Source organism: Thalassophryne amazonica, chromosome 21, assembly GCF_902500255.1.
Source record: "Thalassophryne amazonica chromosome 21, fThaAma1.1, whole genome shotgun sequence".
Classification (NCBI taxonomy): Eukaryota; Metazoa; Chordata; class Actinopteri; order Batrachoidiformes; family Batrachoididae; genus Thalassophryne; species Thalassophryne amazonica.
Genome location: NC_047123.1, coordinates 27,384,095 through 27,399,110, shown reverse-complemented (window position 1 = coordinate 27,399,110; position 15,016 = coordinate 27,384,095). Strand labels below are relative to the sequence as shown.

The window sequence follows — 15,016 nt, the reverse complement described above, 5'->3', positions numbered from 1 at the left end:
TATTACAGAAAATGGTTGCAAAAAAAAAAAAAAATGTTAGATCTTGGCTTCTGGATTAATGAGTTGATAAACATTAAATATGTTATATTTATTTATTTACTTGTCAAGTGAACACATGACACTTCTGTAACATTTCTGAGATGTGGGTTCATGTTTGTGCATGCACCCACATTTCAGTGTGTACCTGCTGTGTGGCGGTGTAGTTGGCGGGGTTGGACACGGAGTTGTTTGTGGGATAGAGGCCTGAGGATGAAGTGAAACTGGAAGCTGGAGTAGAGAATGACAGCAATTAGAGACATGAGGAAAAAATAGACCGTAAACTTTCTCAAAATGAAAGAATTTTTTTTTGTTGTTATTATCAACTGAACAATTATTTGAACAAATCCTCAAATTAATTGGTGATATGTAACAAAAGATAAAAATTCAGAAATTTTATAATTGAAAAAAGATTTTTCAGCTTTCTATTAATTTGGGATGGAACATTTTGGGGAAAAAATACAACAGTGATCTGAGATTTCTGACATCCGCCAATCCAGATGCGGATCACCTCCAAAATTCAGTGAAGTCTTCCGTGCCTTAATATCTATCTATGGTGCAAATTTGGTGAAAATCTGTGTAGTTTTGACGTTATCCTGGATACAGTCAGACAAATAAATAAATAAATGTAGATGATTTGATTACGTCCTTGGCGGACATAAAAATAGCCACAATTAAATGTAATTTTATCCCTGTTTTAAATGGATGTCGGACCCCTCAAACTCACCTGTCATCTGATAGGGTGAGTAGGCCGTCTGTCCGGGCTGAGGCGTGGTGAAGCCGGGGCTGTAACTCAGACCGGTCTGTAGAGGAGACTGACTTTGGGTCAGACCACTTTCTGTTTTGATGCCTGGCAACATCACCCCAAGATCTGTAATGGGATGGAACCATGAAGAAAACGAAGGCAGAGTACTGATGTGCGTATTAGCCCAAATATGAGATGGTGGATTTTGCTTGTTAACATGTTTGAAAAACATGGACTTATTTTATAATCGCAGAATACACTATTATATGTCACATACATCCGCTACAGTAGGTGGTGCCAAATATCCATGAAATAAGTCTGTCTCTGGTTGTCTTTGTCTCTTCATCCGCTACACACACATGCTTTTCCTTTACAACCACTCACAATACCTTCCTGCTACCTACTGTTTCCTCTCACAGTGTTGAATGGCACCTCGGCATTTTAACACCACAATCAACTGACTGCAGAAAATCTTTACAAGAATCATCATTCACAAATAACAATAAATCCCAGTTATTTTCAGGTGCTTTAAAATTAAATCTGCCCCTGGCTATTTTGGGGCCTGTATAAAGCAGCACTTGTGCCCTCCCTCAACAGTTTTTGCTGCTCAAACTGCATCAGGAGAGATTTGATCTTAATAAAGAGAGCAGCACAGTCGCACCACGTCGTGCACATTTTCCTTCCAGCTTTCTTTCCCTTGAAAAGATTCTGACAGACAGGTGGTTCATGCATGTACCTGGAGGAGTCCTCTCCAAAAAAAATTTAAAAGTAACTGTCACTGCTTGTCCTCTTCAATCAAAACGCAAGAACACTTTAACCTCCCGCTGCCTTCCCCACGGCTGACTGTGAACACGGTTATGAAACAGAATACCTTAATCATGTTTTGATTTTTGAATCCCAGCTACTACCATGCTGATTTATTTGGTAAAAGGAGTTTATTGTACAAGTGGGTGCAGACTGCGTTACCGTAGGTGGACAGTCCGTAGGCTTGTCCTGTCTGGGAGTAAGCGGTGTAAACCGTCGACTGCTGCATGCCGCTGAACTGGGGTTGACCAGCGTACGCAGGCATGGGAGCAGCTGCTGGCGTGGAGAGAATGTGAGGGTAAGGCCTAGAAGGACACAACGGGGACAGCTGACGTTGATGCATGTTATCATGACAATAATGCAATGACTAAATTACTCTATTTCTATGCAAATAACAGGTGGATAAGTAAAAAGATGAGGTTTGCGAGTGCTGCTCTCACATGATTGGCTTCCAGTGAACATGAGATCAGACATAGATTTTGTTGTTACAATATATTGTGGAGGGTGGATTTTATGAAGCCTTATGTACCTTCCCGTGCAGCATACTAAGAATGCAGGCCTGCTTTTATCCCAAAGATGAAAAAGAAGTCAGCAGGCCCTGTTCGGGCACTCCTTTCCTCTTGAATAACTTGCCTGCTTTGATAAGCGTCTGATTTGGGGAACAAAAATAAAGTTGGCAACAAGTGACACAGTCGAGTATGAGGCTGTTCTCCTTTAGGTGGTGCTATTTTCTCTCTGTCCAAGTTCATGTTCCTTGGGGGAGTTGTTTGAAAAGGAAACAACCCATTTTTAAATATGCTAATAGTCAAATGTACCACATCTAATTAAGTGTGTCTGGTATGAATAGCGGTATGTTCCAAACCCGGAAATCAAATTATTTCCAGAAAACTTTCCCTATTCATGTGTAAAAAGTCTGACTTACTTTGACGGGTAGAGGGGAGGAGAGTACTGGTGGGCTGATCGGGGACTGTACCCGCTGCTGGTGATGACTGACAACAACCAAAAACAACAAGGCAGCAACATAATTATTGTTATTCTTGATGGCATCAACTCATGTTCTGTTTCTCATATTTAGTGGACAAACTGAAGCCCTACTTTTTTCCCATTTAAGTAAAAAAAAAAAAGAAAATGAATAAGAAAATCAACAGTGCCGTTACCTGAGCCTGCGTATGTGTCCAGCGCCGTGTCGCCCGTCGTAGTGACCGTGTCGCTGTTGTTCATAGGCTCCGATTTCACTTCAAAAAGATGAAATTGTTCACTTTAGGAAATATAATGTAGCATCACATGGAAGAAAACAAAACACACAAAAGAAATGGCACAGGATAAGATGTAGCAAATGATTATTACGTGTTAATACTCAGCCCCTGATGCTGATGTAATATTTCAGATATTTTTTGTGACTTTTTTTTTGTCAAAATCATTAAAATTATGGTCCTTGTTTGTTGCAAATATTATCCGTTTGGTATGGCCATCCAGAAATGTGATGCATAGTTGAGAGATGATTTGAAGAGTTTAATATTGCAGGAAGACTCCTGACAAATTTTAGCTTCTCATCAATTTTTACTTTTAATAACTCTGTAAATGAGGCAAAATATCATGATATTGAAACAACACAATATGTACTTATTGTGAGTGTCATTGCCATGTCTATTATGACTCCAGTATGGAGCTGGTCCGTTTATTGTTGCCCATTTAAACCAAAAGGGGGCAGTATTGCACTGTATAGGTTAGCGATAATTTTTGACTGTCAGTTTACAGTGTGAGCTGAGAAGCAGCAGGGTGTTCTTCATAAGTGTTTTCATTTTTTGTCCCATTGCAGTTTTTTTTTAACTTTATTTGGACTATGTAAATGCAGGGATGGCAGCCAAGTGGTTAGTGCACTTGGTTTCACTTGGGAAGGTTCCTGGATCAAACCCCACCCCAGTCACATTTCTCCATGTAGATGTGGAGATGCGTCGGGAATGGCATCCGGCGTAAAACTTGTGGCAATTCAACATGCAAATGTGGCGACCCTGAGTGCAAACAAGGGAACAGCCGAAGGGTCTTACTATTTGGACTATGTAAATAAATTTGACTTGATTTAAAATGAAACGACTTGTTTGGATGCACTTTAACTTAACCATCTAATAAAACATGTACTCAAACTGAAAAAAATATTCTGCTCCTCTAAACACACACAAACATATATAAAATACAAGACAACAAATGCACACAGTGTTTGATATGTGAACGTCGTAGTGCCAAACCTATACCGTATTGTGATGTCGCTGTTGTCATGCTGACTGCAAACAATACAATTTCACACATACTGTGTAATAAATTCACAATTTTATCCAAAAGCATGAACACTTCACACCAAAACAAATCACAGCAAACAAACAGTGTAGGACTAAAAATCGAAATCCATTTGAAGTCATTTTCAAATTCACGATAATTAATATGGATTCACACACATGCACCTCAGTACCATAGTCCTTGGAGGTGGAGGCAGGGGAGGGGCTGCTGCAGCCCAGCAGCCAATCAGCAGTGTTTAGAACTGTCATATTTTCACCTAAGGGAAGGTGGTAAGGTCATAAGGTCATATTCACAATACACACAGTGACACATTACAACACGGTCACAATTTTCATCTTTGTTGTGTTTTATAATTCATCATCGTATCCGTCTGAGGACCTAATGTCATCTAGAACAACTTTCTTAATCCCCTCTGGGAGCAATGCAGAACCACCGGGAGAATCCATAACGAAGACAAATGAGTTGCTATGGCGATGGCTGATGTCAGGTGAGGAGAATGTTGGCTATGTAGTTTGTTTTGGCTGCGAGCGTGTCGTCCCGGCTCGGTCTGTTTAAAGCATTAAGTGTGAGCTCATCACAAATGATTTCATGTGTTGTAATGTGGTCTGAACGCCGGCTCGACTCGGAGCGCTCGTCCTTCTGCAAGCGAGTGTTGACACATGGAGCTGACAAAAAAAAAAAAGCATCAGTTTTTCCACTGCATTACAGTTGAAAGTGGTTTCCATCGCTTGTTAAAGTGCTTACACATCAAAAAGACCGCCTTGAAAAAAAGCGCGCATCGTCCAGTACGAGGACGTCAAACCGCCGTGACGGGAATGATGCGAGAGGGCAGAATGGGGGGGAAGGACATGACAGATGCTTGGTGAGCAAACGTTGACATTTAAGAGCACTGTGATGCTTTCATGCTCCTGCAGATCAAATACGTTCTTGTGCTCGCGCATAGCTAAGTGTTTCTCCGTGTGCTCGCGCGCATTCTGGAGCTGTTTACTCAAATACAGCGGGCACACAAATGCACGCATTAATATGTGTTAATCTCTCAAACAGACTCCTCTAGCAATGTTCTTATCCTGGATAAACATCTAGACTCTCAGTGACTTCCTGGACTTGACCAACACGACGGTGTTTCTCAAAGTTGTTGAGATGATAACGTCTCTGGTAGCTCGGCCTTTGAGATCAGGAGACGCCTGGGAGGAGCTTATGGAGTCACGAGGTACCTGGACAGAAGTTTTTGGTGGTGTTGATACCTTTGAAGGAGAATGAAGGTCAATGTTTTTAGGGTTTTGGGGTTTCCTGCCTTACTGTAGGGTTGTGAGAGTTAACTGCTAACCAGTGACCTAAGGTGGCGACTGGATGTTTTGGTGATGGGTCACTCTCGAGAATCCTTGGGTACTACTGCAATACTACAGCCACATGGCATGTCTCCCTGCCAGAAACTGGAAACATAAAAGCAACACTGACATTTCACCTGGCTGCAACAGACAGATGGCTACTTCAGGAGGGGTCTGGAATGTAGTCTGCCTGGATGGTTCCCCACCAGGACTCCTGGTGGGTTTATGGTGTATCTGGCAGCGTCTTGCACAAAATCAACCAATCGGATCATCATCTTGCATTCCCAGGGAATACAAGAAGTCAAATGGCTGGGATGTGCCGGAAGTTGGTGCATTGATTTAATATAATTTGGACTTTTGGACCAACTACAGGAAGTTCCAACAAAGGAGATTCTCATCTGTCATCTTGTAAGCTTTTGCTGTGCTTCACTGGATTAGTCATGCTCTTGTTTTGCATGAGCAAGTCCATTCGTCAATCTTGCACTTTGCACTTGAAGGTATTGCTGCTGCTTGTAACATTGTAATACTATAGTAATACTATTACAATATCGTAAAAATGAACTGGAATTCACCTACGTGTGCACAACCTGCAATAAAACACCCTATTATGACATTAAAATGTGTATCCAAAATGACCCCGTAAACACTGAGGTGATCTAGCCCAGTAAATATCAACAAACACGTTTTTGAATGTATACACAGCCATGCACATAACTGGTGCTCATGGTGCGTGTGCGTGCTAAAAATAAATGATGCGCAGCAGAAAACACAAGGGAAGTGCTTCATAAGAGGAAAGCAATTGATGAGTGTTTCATTTTGCTGTGCATCAATGATGTTAAGCGCACATGAGCACCATGAGTACCAGTTATGTGCACCTCTGTGTATACAGCTGCTTTTACGTATATAGAACTGATGAAATACCCATTTATGATCAGTATAATTAGTGATCATCTGCATATATTGCTTCTGAATTTGTTTCATGTCCTCAACAATCTGGTAGAATTGAGTCATTGGGGGGGGGGCAGTGTGTGTGGTGTTGGGGTAAAGAGTGCTGCAGGAGGGGTGCTCTCTCATACGGAATCAAATAGCAGAAAATCAGAAATTACACTATATTTTGAAAAACATTTTTGTTGGTTCCTTCTGCTGTTCACACAGCTGTTTCCACCCAACATTGATGTGTGCATTGATTTAACCCAGCACTGAATTAAGGGGTTCATTTTGCCAAAGGTCAAGGTCATTGAGGTCAGTGGTCAAAATATTGGTTTATCTGTTTATTCATCTGCACTTCCCGGCTTTTTTTTTTTTTTTTTTGGCTGATTTCCACTAAACTTAATATGTGATTGTGACAGTCGACCACAGAATGGCCTCTTTTTCAGTATCATTGGAGTCAAGTGTCAAAATTATGATTCTTTTCTTTCCCCTTCAGTCAGATGGCCATTAAACTTGGTTAATAAAGATGGAGGCAGGTTCTGGAATTGCCCAGAAGACCTCAAATTTTCCAAAGGTCAAACACTGAAATTATGGCCATTGGGGTCGAAAGCCAAAATTGACCTGTTTCACTCTGATTTACATCAAAAGTTGCGCGCACACACACGCGCACACACACACATAGGCAGGTTCAGGAATTGCCCAAATGAGATCAAATTTGCCAACTGTCAGTCACTGAGGTCAAGGTTGTGTCCCTGAAATCCATGAAATGACACACACATCACAAAATGTACTGGCGTGCAGGGTCAAAAAATAGCATCAAAAGCAAAAAAGAAAGAGACCCGCACAGCCAGTCAGCTCCCAAGCAAACCTTTAATGCAGCACCAAAGAAATGTGACGTTTCGGGCCTTGCCCTTCCTCAGACATCAGGAAGGGCGAGGCCCGAAATGTCACATTTCTTTGGTGCTGCATTAAAGGTTTGCTTGGGAGCTGACTGGCTGTGCGGGTCTCTTTCTTTTTTGCTTGTGTCCCTGAAATCGCCATTAAACAAAGAAAAAAATATTTGAGTCTCAACCAGAATGGCACACACTTTGGTAGATTCCAGAAGTGCTGCGGCAAAGTCAGCCAGAGTGTGATCGTTTGGGTGAAGGCCAAGGTCAACAGGGTCAAAAGTCAAATTGCTGTAGCTGTTACGGTCGTCATGCCAAAGGGTGCTGTGACCTACTATGAATAAAAACAGGAAATTGGGGGGAAAATAAATAAAATCCCAGACTTGTACTTTGCTGTTGTTGCAGCAACATAGTTCCATCTGGATCGACACGCCGCGGAGCTGATCAGCCTCTAATTTATTACACGCTGTGCGTTCCCACCTCCTGTTCCATTAGTGGTGATGGAGGGGCTGCCAAGGTTGTTCTTGTCCAGCTTGGAAGCCGTTGACTCTCCGCCTCCCACGCGGTTATGAGGACTGGCTAGGTCCTGCATTTCCATAGACCTGTGTGTGTGTGTGGGGGGGGGGGGGGGAGACAAAGAAAGAAAGAAAGAAAATGAGCTGCAGATTTTGAACGATAATGGCAATTCTCTCAGCAGTACTTAGCGCCCGTGAGCACGTGTTGAGAGGCGTTGGACACGTCTGCGGGCCCGCTGGCTCTTTTCTCCAACGTCTGTGCTTCTGCTCTCCAACACAAACCCGCACGTTGCCAGCACGCTTTAACTTTACGTCTTCCACACACACACGGACACGCACACGCATGCCTGGGATGAGCCAGCATACAAGGTGGGAATAGTGGAGGCAGAAACGTGTGCGAGGACGTTTCGTGATTAACCGTAGGAGTCTGTGAAATTTCTAAAAACAGGTGAAAAATGCTCGTCACAATTTCCCAGAGCCCACGTTGACATTCCCAAATGCCTTGTTTTATCCAGCCATAAGCAGCGGATATTTAACTTCCAGCGAAATACGAGGAAAACCCTAAATCCTCATAAAGCTGGAGCAGCAGAAAGTACTGCATTTTTGCTCGACTAAAATATCGTATCCGTTGCACGCCAGCTGTTTTTCAAATGGAAACACCCCCATAATCATTCAACCGCAAAGCGACACCCCAAATCGAAGTATTCTGCCATATTGCGTTATTTGTTTTTGAAACAATGCAAAGTGAACTGCAATATTTCAATCCTAAGTGCTTCACTGGCAGTCATACAAAGGATGAAGAATGCATGAAACCAGGAATGCAAAAACACCTGTATTTGTGTAAACGACACATACATACAAAGTGGCATAAACATACTTATACATTTAAATGCACACAAATATATAAAACAGTGAAAACTGTTTGTACACAAGTATTGGACTGTGCCCATTTTTGTAATTTTGCAAATGGATTAAGACAAAAGCATCAATTTCACAACCAATTTTCTTCAGACAAATCAGGGGATGGATACATAAACATTTCCACATTGTCTTACATCAATCATTAAACAATACAGTATGCCTGGAGGAGAGGGTTCTCAAATACGTGAGGGAAGCCACCAAGACACCCAGACAATGCTGAATGACTTATAGACTGGAGAGTGCACAGTTCAGCTTTTGTCTGTTGAACCACTAACAGGTTCACGGTGGATACAAGAAAACACATCAAGTTTAGGTTTGAGTCTCCCATGTGCCTTCTGGCAAACTGTAGGTAAAATTTCACATCTTTGTAGTTTTTCCCCCTTTCTTCTCTTGCGGAATACTTCTCACACTGAAGAAGAAAGTGTTTCTGTGTCTCAGCGTTCACTGTCTGGCACTGATGACATGTTCTGTCCTTTTTTTTTTTTGGGGCAACCAGGTTTTTCGATGTCTACCTATTTCCACTGGGAGCTTGTTGGTCACAGAGCCTGTACTTGGTGCTTTCTCTGATGGTTCATGCTATAGATTACTTAAATCTGAAAGTTCACAATACACGTGTCATGACTGTTAATACTTATGTAACTTACTGTACATCTTGGATGTCCAAAGTGTCTCCATTGTTACCTCCGCCAACGAAGTTGGAGGAAGCTTTCATCTGTTTGTTTGTCTGATTGTAGGCCACAATTTTTCATGTCGTTGTGAATTTTTTTTTTACTGAAGATTCATATCCTGACAGGCAAGAACTGATTCAATTTTCAAGGCCATATTTCAAGGTCTGAAAAAATCTTGGAAAACTGTTTAACCCCAGCACAGAAAATAAATGAATCCAAGATATCAAAAAGAGTTCCTCTAGCTGAAGATACAGAGATGCAGAGAGTGAGTGGAGCCCACAGAAAAAAAACATAATTGAAGAAATCAAGAAGAACCTGCCTGCTTGGAGTTATACGAATATACGGTGGCGGCTCCGACTTTTTCCTGACTTTTTTGCCGAATGGCGAGATCTCGGCTGCTTGGGGAAATCAGTTAAGGTGCACTGTTACTTGGTATGTTCCTGTAAATTAGTAATAAATAGGAGTATGCATCTGTCCTGTATAAAACGATATGATGCACATCTAGATGCATAGGCTATAATATCAGTCAGGAACAACTCATATGGAATGATAGGATTTGATTCCGTGCAATATGTGCAACCTAATACTATTCTTTTTTTAATGTAGACATTATTTTTTAATGATAAATTAGAATAATCCACCCTATTTTATGAAAAACCAGAACATCCAGATTTTTTCTACTGTGCTGTAGCACACTGGCACTGCTTGTATTGCTTTTTGTTCACCACTAGGGGCAGCACCACGTACAATAGTAGGAGATTTCGCACAGAGGATGACGCTCACTGTTGTTAGCACAGCATACACAGCATAACTCTACTTTCATGTTCTGAAGCGGTCTGAGAGTATTAACAAATTGTGAACTGAACATAAAGTTTAAATGTGTACATTTATCCGTTATACCGCCTCCTACTATTGGACATTTTAATTTTGTTTTTACCTCTCAAAATTAACATTCATGTTACCAGTCAATGACATTTTGATATTTTCTGAAATTCTGAAGATGCAGAAGTAGCATCAAAACAAGCTCAACCGATTTATAATAGTAAAGTTGAGCCATCAACCAGTTCGCATTTAGACCGATTTGGGGTCCATGTATTAATGTATTCATATTAATTACTTTTTGATGTGTGTTGGTAAATTGTTACACCCCCAATAAATATTAATCAGTTTATCAATTAATTTATGAGTAGACATAAAATGTTTTTCCCAGTAGACATCGTCCAACCCTATACTATTACTATCCAAGTCATGTTGGACCTAAAAAATCAACTGTAAGATGCCATTTTGACTCACAGTAGGGAAATTTCTACATACACAGCCAGAATTATGGGATTTTGAGTGTGTTTAAAATTGAATTCTGATAATGATTAACTTTTAAAGTTATATAAAAGCAATTTATCACAAAGACCGCCCACAGGTGAACGCATGCAAGAGCGTCGTCTCCTGCTGCCCACAGGTTGGTCCCATTGGTGCGAGACATTAAAGTGAAAATGGTAGAAATGGAGGGGCAATAAAACAAATAGGGGCACCCGCGCGTGTGTGTACTCAGACACTGTACATGTGTGTGTTGTCATCTCGTAAGCGGGCCGTCTCACTGCTGTGGGCGGATAGCATCGCCACACATGACTGCAACTCATAGTGAGACTGACAGGTCTAAATGTATAGCTTTCACCAGAAGAGTGGGGAAGAAAAGTGTCTCAAGATGAAAACTCTGTCGACTGTTTCCTGTATTTTCAGCGAAACATTCACACTGCTCTCCTGCTTGTTTATTAAAAAAAAAAACCTGCCAGTTTTAGATGACACATGCAGCCAAAGCCACAACTTCAAACTAAAGTCTGAGATCTCAGCGTACGTGTGCTAGAAGTTAGAAACTTTCGCATATTACGACAGTTTTTCGCTTACTTATTTTTTTACTTCCCTTCGTCTGTACTTTTCGTTTGTCTGTCAACAGCAGGAAATTATTCCGACTCTCCTTGAACTGTTTCTCGCTCCTCTCGGGAGGCGATGGCAGGAGTTGGTGTTTCATAAACTCCTTTTCTGGTTTTCACATTATGTCTAGTCACTTAAAAAGAGAAAGGAAAAAAAAAAAAAGAAGCTATACTTCACAAGAAAAGAGCTCATTATTGAAGTGCAGATGTTCCCTGAAGCTGAGCGGAACACACTCATCATCCAGTTATTTCTATAAATTACCACAAAAAATATTGTAGAATCTGCATCTCAGCCTGTAATGTATATTATGACAAATTCTATTCATTTTCCATTAAGAGTTTTTGCTTTGGATAATTCATTACCGCACATAACATTTGTATGCTATTTCACTAAGTTGTAATGTTAGCATGCTAACAAACTCGTAGCAGCAATTATTATGTCTGTTTCTTTATGGTGAGCATTACTAAATGCCATTCCAAAGAGAAAAAGATGAAGCAGAACTGTAATTATCTGCATAACTTAAACTGTTATTTCAGGAGTTATGTTAAAATGCATAAGCAACAGTAGTATGGCAGCGTATTAGCATTTTAACATGTTTTTATTATTAGTAGTAAGTTTGCCTCCAAATTTAATATACTGCATTAATATCATAAACTACATGTCGGCATGTTAACATTAATATATTAACATAGTCTATCAAAGTAAAAAGGTTACTTATAATAAGCTACTCATATTAACATTAGCATGGTCACTAGCTTTTTGCGAAAATGCTCCAAACTGTAATGGGTCATGCTAATACAGCAGCATGTTAATTTTGCCATGTTAACATTACATGTACCCAAACAGAATTGCCATGGTAATATATGACACTCATGTTAATATTAGCATGTTAGCAGGAATCTGCTCCCTAATGTCACTAGTCATAGTAGACCACTTGTGTTAGCATGCTGCTATTGGCATGTTGACATGATTTGTTCTTAAACAGAATAGTCAAGGTAACGTAATAAAGTACCCCTGGTATCACATGAACGTTCATGTTAATATTAGCATGTTCGTTAAATTTATGGGAATCTGCTCCCAAAATGTCACTAGTCATAGTAGATGACTTGTGTTAGCGTGTTATTACTGGCATACTGACATGAGCTTTTCTCAAACAGACAGACAGTCATGGTAACATAATGTAATACGCCCGGTATCACACCAACAGTCGCATGCAAATATTAGCATGTTTGCTAGCTTTATGGGAAGCATCTCCCAAATATAATGGGCCAGACTAGTAGACTACCTTTGTTAGCATGTTTACAGTTGATATTTTGCCATTACCCATAATGCAATGTGTTATAGTACTAGTTGTGGAGGAAATCTTTGGAAAAATTCCAGTTTGTGTTTCCCTCTAAGTGGTTACACATCTTCATTGTTAATATTACGAGGTCTTTCAGGAATACAGTTATCCTGAGGTTACCAAAACTTTGGAGATTATCACCAACAGAAATTGCAACTGCCAGTTATTTTTGTTGAGTGTGTTTTTGCTTGAATACTTCAGGAAAGAGCAAATAAGTCTTTTTGTGCCAAACCGGAACTCTTCCAGTGATTTCACGCATACACTGTTGTGTAGCAATACACTGCATGATGGGTAAGGCAAAACAACACAATAGTTATGGTAATACAATAAGCTACAACTGGTATCACACTACGGTAGCCTCCAAATGTACTAGGCTGTACTAATGTAATATGTGTACATTAGCTCATACCGTAGCTGCACAAAAATGAGAAATGTGCCATTGGCCATCTCTGATCTCGTGATGTTGCGCCACCTTTTGGTAGAAGAATGAAATTACGGGAAGTGCAAAATTTTTCACGCAACGAGATGTGGAAGACGTGCATAAGTACAAGAGTGCATTAATTGTCTTCTGGGTGACTTTAAAAATGGAGTTGCTCCACAACTCCACCAAAATTTCCAGGGTTATTTCAGTGGGTTGTTTTTTTTTTTTTTGGTTTTGTTTGCTTGTTTCTAAGCTGAGGTTGGGGTTGATATGTGTGTTGCGCCTTGGCGTACGTATACACTTTGCTGAGTGTCTGTCTCGTATGACATATTATGCAAAGAGTTGAACGTGAGCGTACCTGGCGTCAGAAGGGTCTGGAACATGAGAATCGCTGTGTGGTTTCTTCACCTGCAGAGAAACGAAACAACACATGATCTTAGTGCAGGGAAAAAAAAAACAACTATTCATATAAACAACTGTTGGCCGTGTCCCGAAGACAATGAATTTGATTATATTATAAATGAGATAAAATAACAATTACAAGTAATGAACAGAAAATCTGCCCACAAGATTAATAGATACTTAAAAATTAGCATTGGAGTGCACAGCTTGTGTAAGTAAATAAATGTTTTTTTTTTAGACTAGTGTGATGTTATTTCTTGATGCTTTACTGATGTTATCATGATGCCACTTATACCTCTTAATGTCAAATGCTGACTGGTATACACTATGGATCACCTTTCTAGCCTTATTGCTTGTGGATATAACCTGAAAAATGTATTTTTTCTGGCAATTATGATGTCATTTCATGACGTCTTTATGACATCATAAAGACACTCTACCATCTCTCTCACCATATTGGTTGCAGCAATGTCCAGGAAAATGTGTTCTTCTAAGTAAACTTGCAATAATTTTGACCTTGACCTTTAGCCAATCGACCCCACTCACTCGAGGAATATTGCAACCAAGTTTGGTGAAATTTTTAATTTAAATTGTTTTATATACAAACAGACACATAACAGATTACTGAACCTGGCTGCAGTGATAATATGCAAAGGAAAAATAAAAAATTAATTTAAAACTGACAATCTCTATTGGTTTCTTTGACATAATGTGGTGGACCACAATTAAATATATATACAGAGTACCTTCATATGGAGTCCTGGAATGACCATAAAGAAGAAAAAACTACTGCATGCATAAGATACAATTCACAAGTACGTTTTGATGACTTCAGTCCCACGATTAATTAATGTGTGAACAAGTTACTGGAAGTGTGGTAATTAATTAATCAAAATGTGTGTATAGATTGTATTATTTATTTATTTGTATTTATTCCTCTCTATGTGCTGTCCCTCCACCTAGGCCTCAAATGCATCATCTTTTAACATAAAAAAGCTCTGTTATACCCAAATTTTAAACACCTATGAACTAAAAAATTACTTTTAGTGGTAAAGTAAAGAAACAAAATGTTATTTTGTCAGCAGACATTGAGGTTTAACCTCCGTAGGGAGGCGGGTAAAACCTAACTCCATAGTCGTCTCCATTGCTCTGTCAGAAGTGCTAACTGCCTCGCGACACATTAACTTTCTCCGGTTGACCTTTGACCTCACTCCACCCTGAGCTTGAACCTTTTCCTCAACCCTTAAAAGCTCAAGGGCCACCGTGGGGGTCATGTTAGGTCACGAGGCTTGCTCTGCACTCTTAAACGGGTCACCGTAGGCACTAAATCGAGCAGCGACTTTGAGGGAGGTAAGCGACACATCTGGGCGCGTCAGTCGGTTCTTCATTGATTAGGGGGAGGAGGAAAAAAAAAAAAGAAGATTACTAACATTCACACGGCAGCTTTTCCACACACTCAGCCGAGCGACACGCACAAGCTGGTTTTTGTGTTTCTACGTGTGAGGCTGCGCCGGGCGAGACGACAGCCCAGCGGGTCTCTATTAAAATTCCGCTCACTTATTTGGAACAGGAACTAATTAGAACAGTAAATGCAGGGCGGAGCAAGCGCCAGTGTGCACCAGCTGCCCTATAATCACTGTGTCAACACGCCGCCGGGGCGCGGGGCACGCGCGAGGTGCCAAGCGCACACTGTAACACGTGGATGCGCATGTGCACGGCCATGCATGCAAGCAAAAAAAAAAAAAAAAAAAATCCAGTCTGCATTCCTGCAGGCTGCAGAGCGAAGTCATCTG

General features: G+C 40.5%; 1 protein-coding gene across 1 annotated transcript in view; it reads right to left on the bottom strand.

The window, feature by feature from the left end:
- Positions 1–15,016, bottom strand: part of eya4 (EYA transcriptional coactivator and phosphatase 4) — an 81,591-nt gene that overhangs the window by 26,509 nt on the left and 40,066 nt on the right. Inside the window, 8 exon segments of the mRNA XM_034162569.1 lie at positions 185–267; positions 764–907; positions 1,748–1,890; positions 2,508–2,574; positions 2,743–2,820; positions 4,053–4,136; positions 7,506–7,627; positions 13,180–13,229. Of these exon segments, the coding sequence (XP_034018460.1) occupies positions 185–267; positions 764–907; positions 1,748–1,890; positions 2,508–2,574; positions 2,743–2,820; positions 4,053–4,136; positions 7,506–7,627; positions 13,180–13,229 (771 nt within the window).